The 12,626-nt window shown below is 39.3% G+C and overlaps 1 protein-coding gene across 3 annotated transcripts in view; it reads right to left on the reverse strand.

Annotated features, from left to right (window-relative positions):
• The window catches only part of PTPRM (protein tyrosine phosphatase receptor type M), a 759,871-nt gene that overhangs the window by 290,827 nt on the left and 456,418 nt on the right, over window positions 1-12,626 (reverse strand). For all 3 annotated transcript variants that reach the window (XM_060119604.1, XM_060119603.1, XM_060119605.1), the window contains exons 10-11: window positions 6,479-6,680; window positions 3,577-3,679 (exon numbers count right to left, since the gene is read on the reverse strand). In XM_060119604.1, coding sequence (XP_059975587.1) covers window positions 3,577-3,679; window positions 6,479-6,680 — 305 coding nt within the window. The remainder of the gene's footprint in view (window positions 1-3,576; window positions 3,680-6,478; window positions 6,681-12,626) is intronic.

Raw genomic sequence — 12,626 nt, forward strand, 5'->3', positions numbered from 1 at the left:
TTTATGAACAAATTAAAGCAACAATGCCTCAGGAACAAAAATGAGAGTCATTTGAATTACAAAATCGTGATTGAGTCTCAAGCTACAGCCCATTAGAAGGTATGAAACATCATTAATGAGGGTTACTGCACACAGCAGATTATATATAAAGACATACATCACAAGAGTAAAATCACAGACAGAATTTTTGTTAGTGCAAGAAAAGCACCACAGTTAGTGTAAAACTCATTCTTTATTTAGAGTTGCTCTTTTTTTTTTTTTTAGAGTTGCTCTTTTACTGCCAAATTATTAGGGTTTTCTCTGTTGGACTCTGCGTGTAATAAACAGTGGAGAGAGGAAGAGAGGGAAATGAGGTGATTCTAAATGAGTAAAAGAAAATTAAGCTTTTCCCTGTCTTATTAAAGAAAAAAAATTGAATCCATGAACAGACATTAAAATTCTGTCCTAGGTGCTAGTTTACTGGCTGGAATGATGGAATTTGTGTTCCTCCCGCCATCTCAGGATTTAACTAATTTTATGTGACAGAGCTGATGCGCTGATCGATAAAAAGACAACAATCATTTACATTGAGAGTTTAGTGCAATTTCAAGAATCCGCATTAACCAAGCTGAGTGTTTGTAGTGGAATCAGTATACAAGCACCTCACTTAGTAAAGTGCCTCAGTGAAGTATGACTAAATTTTCAACACCAATGAATATGGATTAAAGAAAAATCAAATCAATCAAAAGAATGGGTTTTTTGCAATCACACAATGACAGTATTTTTGAACACATAATTCTGTGCAAAATCCAGGAAAGCCAACAGATGTTCACTTCTATTTCTTCTTCCAGTATTTATCTTACCATTTGGGAAAAGCTTTCTTGTATTGCAGTTGATTACATGTGCATTTTGCAAATTTCCAGATGTGTTCAAATGTTTCAATCTACATTATGGCTTTATATTTTAGGTCCCTATAAGTCCCTAATCAGAGTTCTTATTTCTCTAAACATTAAATGAAATTGAAAATTTTCATATACCCCATTTAGACTGAGAGTATTATGGACATTTTTTTCCCAAACTAGTCTTTCTAGATATATTGGTCTTCCATCTACTCAATAGATAATCAGTCGCATTATGCTGTACTATAATAATGAATCCTTTGAAGAGAATATTCACTTTTCTCAAAAAAAAATCTTTTTGACAGGTGAGTTTGAGATAATTTCCTCTCTCAAATTTGTGCCAATAAAATTTACCCATTTAAGACAAGCATCCTTCCAGTAAAGGTGGCATCTGTAGTGGATTTCCCTGTAATGCTTATTGAACTGTTTGCCACAAGAATTGATATTGATTCTAGCACTGTAGATTTCCCCGATGGATATAGATAGTAAATGTGTTCATTTCAAGCTGCTAACATTGTAGAAGAAGGCATCATAGAGGCAGAATGCAAAATGACCCCAGCCAACTCCAGGAATGCTTAGCCAGTAACAAGATGATGTTTCATAAAAGCAAAGCAGTGCTAAACTTGGAAAATCAGGCAGTATGACAGGTGTGAAAGAGCATGTGACATGATAAACTGAAATCTTCACAGAGTTAGAGCCGGGCCTGATGAAATGATGTGAGTCCTGCGTTTTAGACACCCTGACCAGCATCTGAATTTGTATTTTTATAGACATAAGAATACAAAGCCTGAGGATGTCTACAACTAACTAAGTAGTAAGGCTTCAAAGTCTCCAAAAACAACTAGAAAGGTGTAAAGGAAAAGAACAAAACCGTGCCTTAGCAAGGCAGATGATGGAAAATATGCGTAGTCATTTGGGACACAACTGACACTTTAAAAAGGTAAGAAAAGGGTCTCTGGAGGCAGGACTAACATGGGTTGCCCAAAGAAGTGTTATTTGAAAACTAAGTCTTGGAAAGATCTATACAAAGATGAGGATGGCAATCCAACTGAAAGGGTGAGAAGGGAAGAAGCAACAAGAATAGAAAATGTGTGAAGGGAGTTTTTATGAGAATAAAGTAGAGTGTTGGAGAAATGGTTAGGGTTTCAGCTTCCTTCAGTTTGGAGGCTCTGAAAGTGAATGACTTCTACCCTCTCATTTCATCGAGATGCCTCTGCAGTAGAACCTGGACTCCTGTCCTAACGGCCTGTTTTGCTGAGTCTGGGCAACTCAAATTGGTCAGAAACAAACAATGTTCTCAAGGCCACGGTCAGAGCGTCAATTTTCATTTAATAATAATTCAGCTTTCTGGAGTGAAAAAGTCTGACCCGCGGCCATAGGTATGCTTGGGTCTTGGACAGCCATCCAATGAGGGTGAGCCTGGGGTCATCCAGTTCGTGCAACCCCTCAGTGCCAAACAAATCAACCCAAAGGGCCTGGGCAGTGTCAGTGGCATCGCTTTTCTTGCAGAAATAATATCTTACATCTGGAACAGAGCTTTTACATATTTCAGGGTGTTCTCACTTACTGCACCTATGAGTGGCAATCCAAAATCCCTTATATGGGCTACTACTTTGAGTAAGTCAGAGAACTAAAACTTATTTCATATCATTTTGCAGGGTTTTCAAATAAAAGTTTCTGTGATTCTACCCTAATGTGAATTCTCTATCAACTAATGCTTGTCTGTTTTTCATCTTGAGTCTGTGAACTGAAACTTACATATCTTATCAGGTAGAAAGAAGTCCAATGGATCTGCCTTGGATACTGTAGTGAAAACGTGATCAAAGAGAGGCCAGGTTTCAAAAGGTTAATGAAATAAAATTCTACAAAAGGCACAGGGAAAGGAACCCCATCCCCAGCCCTGTAGCCTTAATTGTGAATGTAAATGTTTCCTTGGAGAACACTATTCAAAGGAATAGGTTATTTTCAAGGGAATCTACTCCGTTAGTAGAAAATATCTGAATCCCTCTGAAACAAGTAGAAATTTCATTTATATAGATTAATGAGCTTATGACAAGTTCATACTCAAGAGTTATTCAGGCATTCCTTTGCTCCTCCTACGAAGAATAAATATTTTATTCATTCACGGTAAAAGTTATACTTTGTAATTTCTTAGCTATATAAATCATCACACGATGAGAAATGAGGCCTACATCATGGTAATAAACTTAAATCTGTTCAAATAAAGACTTCACAATCATCTTTTCAATCACCTGTTTCTTTAAAAAAAACAGTTATACACCACATATTCAATTGAGAGATTAGCCAATTTACTGAAGGTTAAGGACTTAAAACTCCATGTAAACAAAACAAACAAAAGCACTCCACGAAAGTCCATTTAAGGAATAGGGCTCACCTGACCTTGGGTAACTAAATTACAGGGAGCAATTACCTTTTAGGAGCAAAGCCACCTCCGAAAGGACTGGGGTTTTTGTTCCTTATCTTCAAAGAACAACCCACTTGCATCAGAATCAAACTCTTTACACAATACTTGATCACCCCACATCAAAACCCTTTCCTTCCCCTCAGTCCTTTCTTTTAATTACAGTTCATAAGGATATGGGTTTACATGTTGACCGAGGCCTGTAGCAAATCCCCAGAAAACACATGTGAGACTTGACCAGTTTTCACCTAAAACCACCCCTTCTCCGCTTGGTACCTGACAGGTGCGCCTCGGCTGTGTGCAGGCTTCAGCAGGACCGTCACCGTGCTGTCGGTTTGATTCAAGGGCGTCTCAAGTTCATAAGCCGGCATGGAGGGTGCTGGGGAAGATGCATGAGATAGGAGACTCATGATTTCTGGTTTGTCTTTTCCGTTTCCTTTCTACTTTCATTTACAATGAGCATTAAAAACACAGCACACTTAGTTTAAATTAAATTGCCTCTGTGAACCAACCACGAACAGCCTTTACGTATCTACCCAACCCTGAACATCAGGGACAGCTGTTAAAACCATCATGTGTTGACTGTGGTCTTGAGTTTAACCTGGGAGGGGGCACGAGGGGGGCTTAGGAGGTGTTAGTAATACTGTTTCTCGATTCGGATTCTCGCTAAATGGGTGCAGCCATTACATTCATCCATACATGTACATCACTGTAATTAAATTGTAAATTGTAAAATAAATTTAATTTGTGTACTTTTCTGTACATATGCTTTTCTTAAAATATTAAATGCAAATTTAAGAAATAATTACTAGGATCATAAAACTGATCATTTCAGTTCTCCCATCTAAGTCAAGGTTTCTTGTATACCAAATATCCATCCAGAGATTTGAAGACGTCCTTAGGAGTCAGAGGGCCTGGCTGGACCTAGTGACCACTGGTGGGCTCTCTGGGAAAGCCCAACCGTGGAAAAGATACTGAGTTGAAGTGAGAAAGGCTTGGGTTTGACTTCCTGTTGCCTTTTGTTTCGACCAGCATGAGAGCTTAGGCACGGTAATTATCTCTGAAGCTTCAGTTAACTCATCTATCAAAACAGGAGAGATTACCCTCCAGGGTTATTACAGGAATTCAAAGAGATAATAGATAAAGAGAGACGGGCAAATCTAGTTCTACAAATGTCAGCCCTCTTCCCAGTGCGGATCCCATTTCCAAGGCCATTTCCTGGAAGTCTTTGCTTTCTAGATTGTTCAGCTCAGTTACTAGAAGATAACAGCTCTTCGGTAATGCTGTCATCAAGGTGCACAAGAGACATCACCGCACCAAGGCTGTGACGCTGGCCGCAGAGGCACCAGCCTTTGTAAGGCCCTCAGGTCGGGTCCCTGATGAGGACAGTAGAGGCCAGTTTGGTGAGTATCGTTTTTTAAATCTTTTACACACAAGAAGCTTTTATGTAAAAGACATGGGTTATAGCTCAGGTCCATTCATTGGACCTTCTCAGCATTAAAGTTAGCTCTAATTCTGTTAAAAATTAACTCCAGTTCATAACACAGAACTACATTTGGGATAGAGAGTAGTTCTCTGAGGTCCATGGAAGTAGACAGTAGGGGCCCAGAATCCGTAATTTCTTTGAACCATAAAAACCAAACAGTTATTCTTGATGAGTCTTTGCAGGCTAACTAAAATGTCAACTGGCTTTGCTTTGGGATAGAACTGTTGAACTTGGTGGGTTAAGAGCGGCCAGACTCACACCAACCAGAATTTTTACCTAATACAAATGGTAAAAATGAATTATTTTTTCTAAAAGAATAGCCTCTTTAAGATAATAATCTTTGAAATATGGCTTCCATAGGGAGAAATTACCAAAAAAGGGGCTTGGAGGTATGTACACTGGCACACATTACCTCTTTAAACAGATAATATCATCTTAATTTACATCCAGGGGTAAATTCACTTGATCAAGATCAGAGAAGAAGCACTGGGAAAAATTATAACTAGAACTCATATTTTCTGATTCCAGGCCCAGTGGTCTTTCTACTCAGGCATCTGTACAACTTATGTCATTTTCCTAACCTCTGAAGTATCCTTCCTCTTTTCCAGCTCTCCATGTTGTTTTTATAAGCTAATGTCTTATATCAAACATCAAGTGTCTATTAAATTTCAAGTTAAGTTTGTGCTCATAAATTAACTCTTACACAATGCAAAGTTATCCCTTAAGTTATAATTGCTTAAAAACAAAATTCCAAACCTCACTCCTCCCTCAAAACCTAGTAGAAGGCTTAGAGTACTTGTGTTGTATTTCCTTCCCTTCCTTCAGTCTTAAAGAAAATCTCTCACAGAACTAGGGATGAGGGACAACAGATATAAAAATCAGGCTAAATATTACTTTGCTGACCCTGACTGATGAGAAGTTACTCCATCACCTGCCTCCTGCTCTTCTACCCCCAAACAAAACAGTCACAGCCCCAACTAAAATACTGCCCTACTCGGATCCAAAGGGGAAAACATGGAAAAGGAAAAACGTCCCCTGGAACTGTGTTTATTGCTGCTGCATATCCCACGCCAGATGGCAACTCCATTTCCTCTAGTCTGAAGCACAAAGACATTTTCTGCACAGTTGCACATGCCCAGAAATATTTCCCAAATTACGTCCTTTGTTGGTGTAATTGAGTCTCTACAAGAAACAAGCTGGCGGATGTTAAGTGCTTGGTGCCCCCACCCCGCACTTTGTAGTAGCCTCTCTCTTGAGGACGTGAAACTACTAACAGTGAAGGTCCCACGGAAGGCTGAGCCTTCTGGAAGGGACTCCACATAACGCTGCCTTTCTGCTGAGCACCCCGTTGTGAGAGACCTCGCTATGGAGACTTTCCCAACACTGCTGCTCTGGGAGCTTGGGACTGCGAAGGGTTGAGAGTGCTGGGAACAGCACCTCCCGCTCATGTCCGAGTTCTCCGACACACACTCTTAAAACAGTGCCTACCTCCTGACGCAGGACGACGACCTGAAGCTCCCAAATGATAAACATTTGCGGCGTTTCATTGAACTCCATGAGTCCGATTTTCATACTTACAAAAATATGAATTTACGTGTACGTTTGGGTGAGCTCTGCAGACTTGACAATGGGAAAGAGAAAGTACCCAAATGCTACTTCTGATAAAAGACACAGCTCATGAATGTACGATACCTGATATTTTGGTGGTGAACTGATTTGTTGCCGGGGGTCCAAAACCCTTAGCCGTGCTAGCTCGGATGGTGAAGGAATATGTGGTTCCCGGATACAGTCCGAAAAACAGAAAGTGGGTTTCATTTCCCAGTTTTGAAACTCTTCCACTTTGATTGGAGAGATCTATTTCTGGGTCAAAGGAACTGACTGCCTTGTAGGTGATCTGTAAGAGAAGACGGATGTGATGAAATACCTGAGGCAGATCGACCGAGACTGCATCTTTATCCAATAAGCCCTCCTGATGTATGCACTGTCAGACGCTTTATGATAAGCTGGCCTGCTCCCCTAGACTCTTCAAATCCTGGATCCAGTGAACGGGCACAGGAACTCAGCCAAAACTGTGATGAGTTATTACTTTTATAGACAGAGGAACTGAAAGCCAGTAGATTAGAACATAAAGAATGAGTTCAGGTTTAAGCTAATACCTTGAAGTTGTTTGCTTTCAAGGTGTCTTGTTGGAAAACTACATTACAGCTGGCTTAAAACAAAATAACAAAATAGACAACCAGCTCAAACAGATAAGGACCCGAAAAGGGGGAAGGCCTCATCTCTCATCCAGGGGCCAGAGTCTGATTTTGCCCTGAATAGGATTATCGTATGCTGGGAACAAGGGCACTTTTAAGCGTTTTCCTTAATGTGGGCAAAGATACCTGCTCCAAAAATAAATCCTAGATGTGTGTCAGTAGCCTTTAATGCTGTGACTGTGGTGTTTGCAATGTGTCCTATTTACGTTTTTCTTTAGAGCAATGCTGTCCAATAGGTCAGGATGGGAATGTTCTATTCTGCTCTATTCAGTGTGGTGGCCCCTAACCACAAGTGGCCACAGAGCACTAGAAACATGGCCAGTGAGACTGCAGAACTGAAAATTTTATTTCATTTTATTATTTTTAAAATCATTAAAAAAATTGATGTTACTTGATTTACAATGTTGTGTTACTTTCAGGTATACAGCAAAGTGACGGTATAATTATACATACATATATACATATTGTTTTCCAGATTCTTTTGCATTATAGGTTATTACAAGATACTGAGTATAGTTCCCTGTGCTATACAGTAGGTCCTCGTGGGTTATCTATTTTATATATAGTAGTGTGTATATGTTCATCCTAAACTCCTGATTTATCCCTCCCTCCCTTCCCCCTTTGGTAACCGTAAGTATCTCTTCTATGTCTGTGAGTCATTTTATTTTAATTAACTAAAATTTAAATTTAACTTGCTCTGAATGACTAGCAGTTTCCATTTTGGACACAGTGCAATTCTGGAAGCTTTATGTTTGCCACATGACAGGTGTTCAAATTACCCTGGATGAGTCTGGATTGTGTGAAAATAAATATAACATAGATGTCTTTAAATTTTGCCCTTTCAAATGATGTTTTAAAAAATTTCACTCTAGGGCTTCCCTGGTGGCGCAGTGGTTGAGAGTCCGCCTGCCAATGCAGGGGACACGGGTTCGTGCCCCGGTCCGGGAAGATCCCACATGCCACGGAGCGGCTGGGCCCATGAGCCATGGCCGCTGAGCCTGTGCGTCCAGAGCCTGTGCTCCGCAACGGGAGAGGCCACAACAGTGAGAGGCCCGCGTACCGCAAAAAAAAAAAAAAAAAAAAAGTCACTCTAAGTAGTTCATCAACTCTTCAAGAACATGCATTTTAGGGGTGATTACTAACTTCTCCTCCTTGTAAAGGCATAATTTTTAAATGTGGCACATTCAAAAGTTTTAAATTGCAAACCTGAGCACTTTTCTTGCTTTTAGATAGGTTAAAGTTACTCATAATTTATGTGCATGAACACTAACACTGTTATTATACCAAGTGATAATTGACATTCTTTCTTCTTATATTTATAGCATGTCATTATAATTAAGGAGACCTCTCTGAAAGAATATTTAGATTGAGTCAACTACGCTTTGGCAAGAAAATGTTTGCTGTATATATTAATCACCGCCGTGCATGACACTATCAGAGTCAGGCAGCAGATCTGCTGTTAACCCTCTCATGGGCTTCCCTCACGAGGTTCCTCTGAGTCAAGAGACAAGACCAGATCCACCAGCAGCTGCTGTCAGGGGACTTCAACGTCACTGCTATGCGCTTAGCTGCGCACTTTGAACTCCATCCTGAGAGCTCCAGAGAAGAGATAGAGAACGCAGATCTAAGCTGTGACAACATAACTGCTCCTCCAAATTTATTAATTCCCTCATTCACAGCATGTTCACTGCACGTCTCTTGTGAGCCAAGCACTGTACTCTGGGCTGGTGTCTCATGTGGTGATTCAAACACAGTACCTGCCGGGGGGGAAGGTAGCAGTCTGGTGGGTAGGGGGAGACCCAACCCAGCAGTGATGATGCAGTATAATTAGCATAAGGACTGGCCTTATGAAAAACTTCAATGGGATATAAATGCATACGGGACAAAGTTCAGACTTCTGAGCTCTGCGCTTAAGATTTGCCTACACCTTCTTCTCTAAATTTTTCTTTTTCTTTTTTTTTAACATCTTAATTGGAGTATAATTGCTTTACAATGGTGTGCTAGTTTCTGCTGTATCACAGAGTGAATCAGCTAAACGTATACATATACCTCCATATCTCCTCCCTCTTGTGTCTCCCTCCCACCCTCCCTACCCCACCCCTCTAGGTGGTCACAAAGCACCCAGATGATCTCCCTGTGCTATGCAGTTGCTTCCCACTAGCTATCTATTTTACATTTGGTAGTGTATATATGTCCATGCCACTCTCTCACTTCGTCCCAGCTTACCCTTCCCGCTCTCCGTATCCTCAAGTCCATTCTTTATGTCTGCATCTTTATGCCTGTCCTGCCCCTTGGTTCTTCAGAACCATTGCTTTTTTTTTGTTTTTGTTTTTTTAGATTCCATATATATGTGTTAACATATGGTATGTTTTTCTCTTTCTGACTTACTTCACTCTGTATGACAGTCTCTAGGTCCATCCACCTCACTACAAATAACTCAGTTTCATTTCTTTTTATGGCTGAGTAATACTCCATTGTATATTTGTGCCACATCTTCTTTATCCATTCATCTGTGAATGGACACTTAGGTTGCTTTCATGTCCTGGCCATTGTAAATAGAGCTGCAATGAATATCGTGGTACATGACTCTTTTTGAATTATGGTTTTCTCAGGGTATATGCCCAGTAGTGGGATTGCTGGGTCATATGGTAGTTCTACTTTTAGTTTTTTGAGGAACCTCCATACTGTTCTCCATAGTGGTGGTATCAATTTACATTCCCACCAACAGTGCAAGAGGGTTCCCTTTTCTCCACACCCTCTCCAGCATTTACTGTTTGTAGACTTTTTGATGATGGCCATTCTGACCGGTGTGAGGTGATACCTCATTGTAGTTTTGATTTGCATTCCTCTAATGATTAGTGATGTTGAGAATCCTTTCATGTGTTTACTGACAATTTGTATATCGTCTTTGGAGAAATGTCTATTTAGGTCTTCTGCCCATTTGTGGATTGGGTTGTTTCTTTTTTTGATATTGAGCTGCATGAGCTCCTTGTATATTTTGGAGATTAATCCTTTGTCAGTTGCTTCATTTGAAAATATTTTCTCCCATTCTGACAGTTGCCTTTTTGTCTCGTTTAGGCTGTGCAAAAACTTTTAAGTTTCATTAGGTCCCATTTGTTTATTTTTGTTTTTCTTTCCATTTCTCTAGGAGGCGGATCAAAAAGGATCTTGCTGTGATTCATGCCATAGAGTGTTCTGCCTATGTTCTCCTCTAAGAGTTTTATAATGTCTGGTCTTACATTTATGTCTTTAATCCATTTTGAGTTTATTTTTGTGTATGGTGTTAGGGAGTGTTCTAATTTCATTCTTTTACATGTAGCTGTCCAGTTTTCCCAGAACCACTTATGGAAGACACTGTCTTTTCTCCATTGTATATCCTTGCCACCTTTGTCATAGATTACTTGACCATAGGTGCGTGGGTTTATTTCTGGGCTTTCTATCCTGTTCCATTGATCTATATTTCTGTTTTTGTGCCAGTAGCATACTGTCTTGATTACTGTAGCTTTGTAGTATAGTCTGAAGTCCAGGAGCCTGGTTCCTCCAGCTCTGTTTTTCTTTCTCAAGATTGCTTTAGCTATTTGGGATCTTTTGTGTTTCCATACAAACGGTGAAATTTTTTGTTCTAGTTCTGTGAAAAATGCCATTGGTTGTTTGATAGGGATTGCACTGAATCTGTAGATTGCTTTGGGGGGTATAGTCATTTTCACAATGTTGACTCTTCCAATCCAAGAATATGGTATATCTCTCCATCTATTTGTATCATTTTCAATTTCTGTCATCAGTATCTTATACTTTTCTGCATACAGGTCTGTTGTCTCCTTAGGTAGGTTTATTCCTAGGTATTTTATTCTTTTTGTTGCAGTGGTAAATGGGAGTATTTCCTTAATTTCTCTTTCAGATTTTTCATTATTAGTGTATAGGAATGCAGGAGATTTCTGTGCATTAATTTTGTATCCTGCTACTTTACCAAATTCATTGATGAGCTCTAGTAGTTTTCTGGTAGCATCTTTTGGATTCTCTATGTATAGTTTCATGTCATCTGCAAACAATGACAGTTTTACTTCTTCTTTTCCGATTTGGATTCCTTTTATTTCTTTTTTTTCTGATTGCTGTGGCTAAAACTTCCAAAACTATGTTGAATAATAGCAGTGAGAGTGGGCAACCTTGTCTTGTTCCTGATCTTAGAGGAAATGCTTTCAGTTTTTCACCATTGAGAACAACATTGGCTGGGGGGGTTGTCATATATGGCCTTTATTATGTTGAGGTAAGTTCCCTCTATGCCCACTTTCTGGAGGGTTTTTATTGTAAATGGGTGTTGAATTTTGTCAAAAGCTTTGTCTGCATCTACTGAGATGATGATATGGTTTTTCTCCTTCAATTTGTTAATATGGTGTATCACATTGATTGATTTGCATATATTGAAGAATCCTTGCATTCCTGGGATAAACCCCACTTGATCATGTGTATGACCTTTTAAATGTGCTGTTGGATTCTGTTTGCTAGTATTTTGTTGAGGATTTTTGCATTTATATTCATCAGTGATACTGGCCTGTAGTTTTTTTTGTGTGTGTGACATCTTTGTCTGGTTTTGGTATCAGGGTGATGGTGGCCTCACAGAATGAGTTTGGGAGTGTTCCTCCCTCTGCTATATTTTGCAAGATTTTGAGAAGGAAAAGTGTTAGCTCTTCTCTAAATGTTTGATAGAATTCACCCGTGCAGCCATCTGGTCCTGGGCTTTTGTTTGTTGGAAGATTTTTCATCACAGTTTCAATTTAGTGCTTGTGATTGGTCTGTTTATAGTTTCTACTTCTTCCTGATTCAGTCTCGAAAGGTTGTGCTTTTCTAAGAATTTGTCCGTTTCTTCCAGGTTGTCCATTTTATTGGCATACAGTTGCTTGTAGTAATCTCTCATGATCCTTTGTATTTCTGCAGTGTCAGTTGTTACTTCTCCTTCTTCATTTCTAATTCTGTTGATCTGAGTCTTTTCCCTTTTTTCTTGATGACTCTGGCTAATGGTTTATCAATTTTGTTTATCTTCTCAAAGAATGAGCTTTTAGTTTTTGTGATCTTTGCTATTGTTTCCTTCATTTCCTTTTCATTTATTTCTGATCTGATCTTTATGATTTCTTTCCTTCTGCTAACTTTGGGTTTCTTTTGTTCTTCTTTCTCTAATTGCTTTAGGTGTAGGTTTAGGTTGTTTATTTGAGGTGTTTCTTGTTTCTTGAGATAGGACTGTAGTGCTATAAACTTTCCTCTTAGAACTGCTTTTGCTGCATCCCACAGGTTTTGGGTGGTCGTGTTTTCATTATCATTTGTTTCTAGGTATTTTTAAATTTGCTCTTTGATTTCTGCAGTGATCTCTTGGTTATTTAGTAGTGTATTGTTTAGCCTCCATGTGTTTGCATTTTTTACAGTTTTTTTCCTGTAATTGATATCTAGTCTTACAGCGTTGTGGTCAGAAAAGATACTTGATACAATTTCAATTTTCTTAAATTTACCAAGGCTTGATTTGTGACCCAAGATATGATCTATCCTGGAAAATATTCCATAAATGCTTGAGAAGAAAGTGTATTGTGTTGTTTTTG

Source organism: Mesoplodon densirostris, chromosome 15 (genome assembly GCF_025265405.1).
Source record: "Mesoplodon densirostris isolate mMesDen1 chromosome 15, mMesDen1 primary haplotype, whole genome shotgun sequence".
Classification (NCBI taxonomy): Eukaryota; Metazoa; Chordata; class Mammalia; order Artiodactyla; family Ziphiidae; genus Mesoplodon; species Mesoplodon densirostris.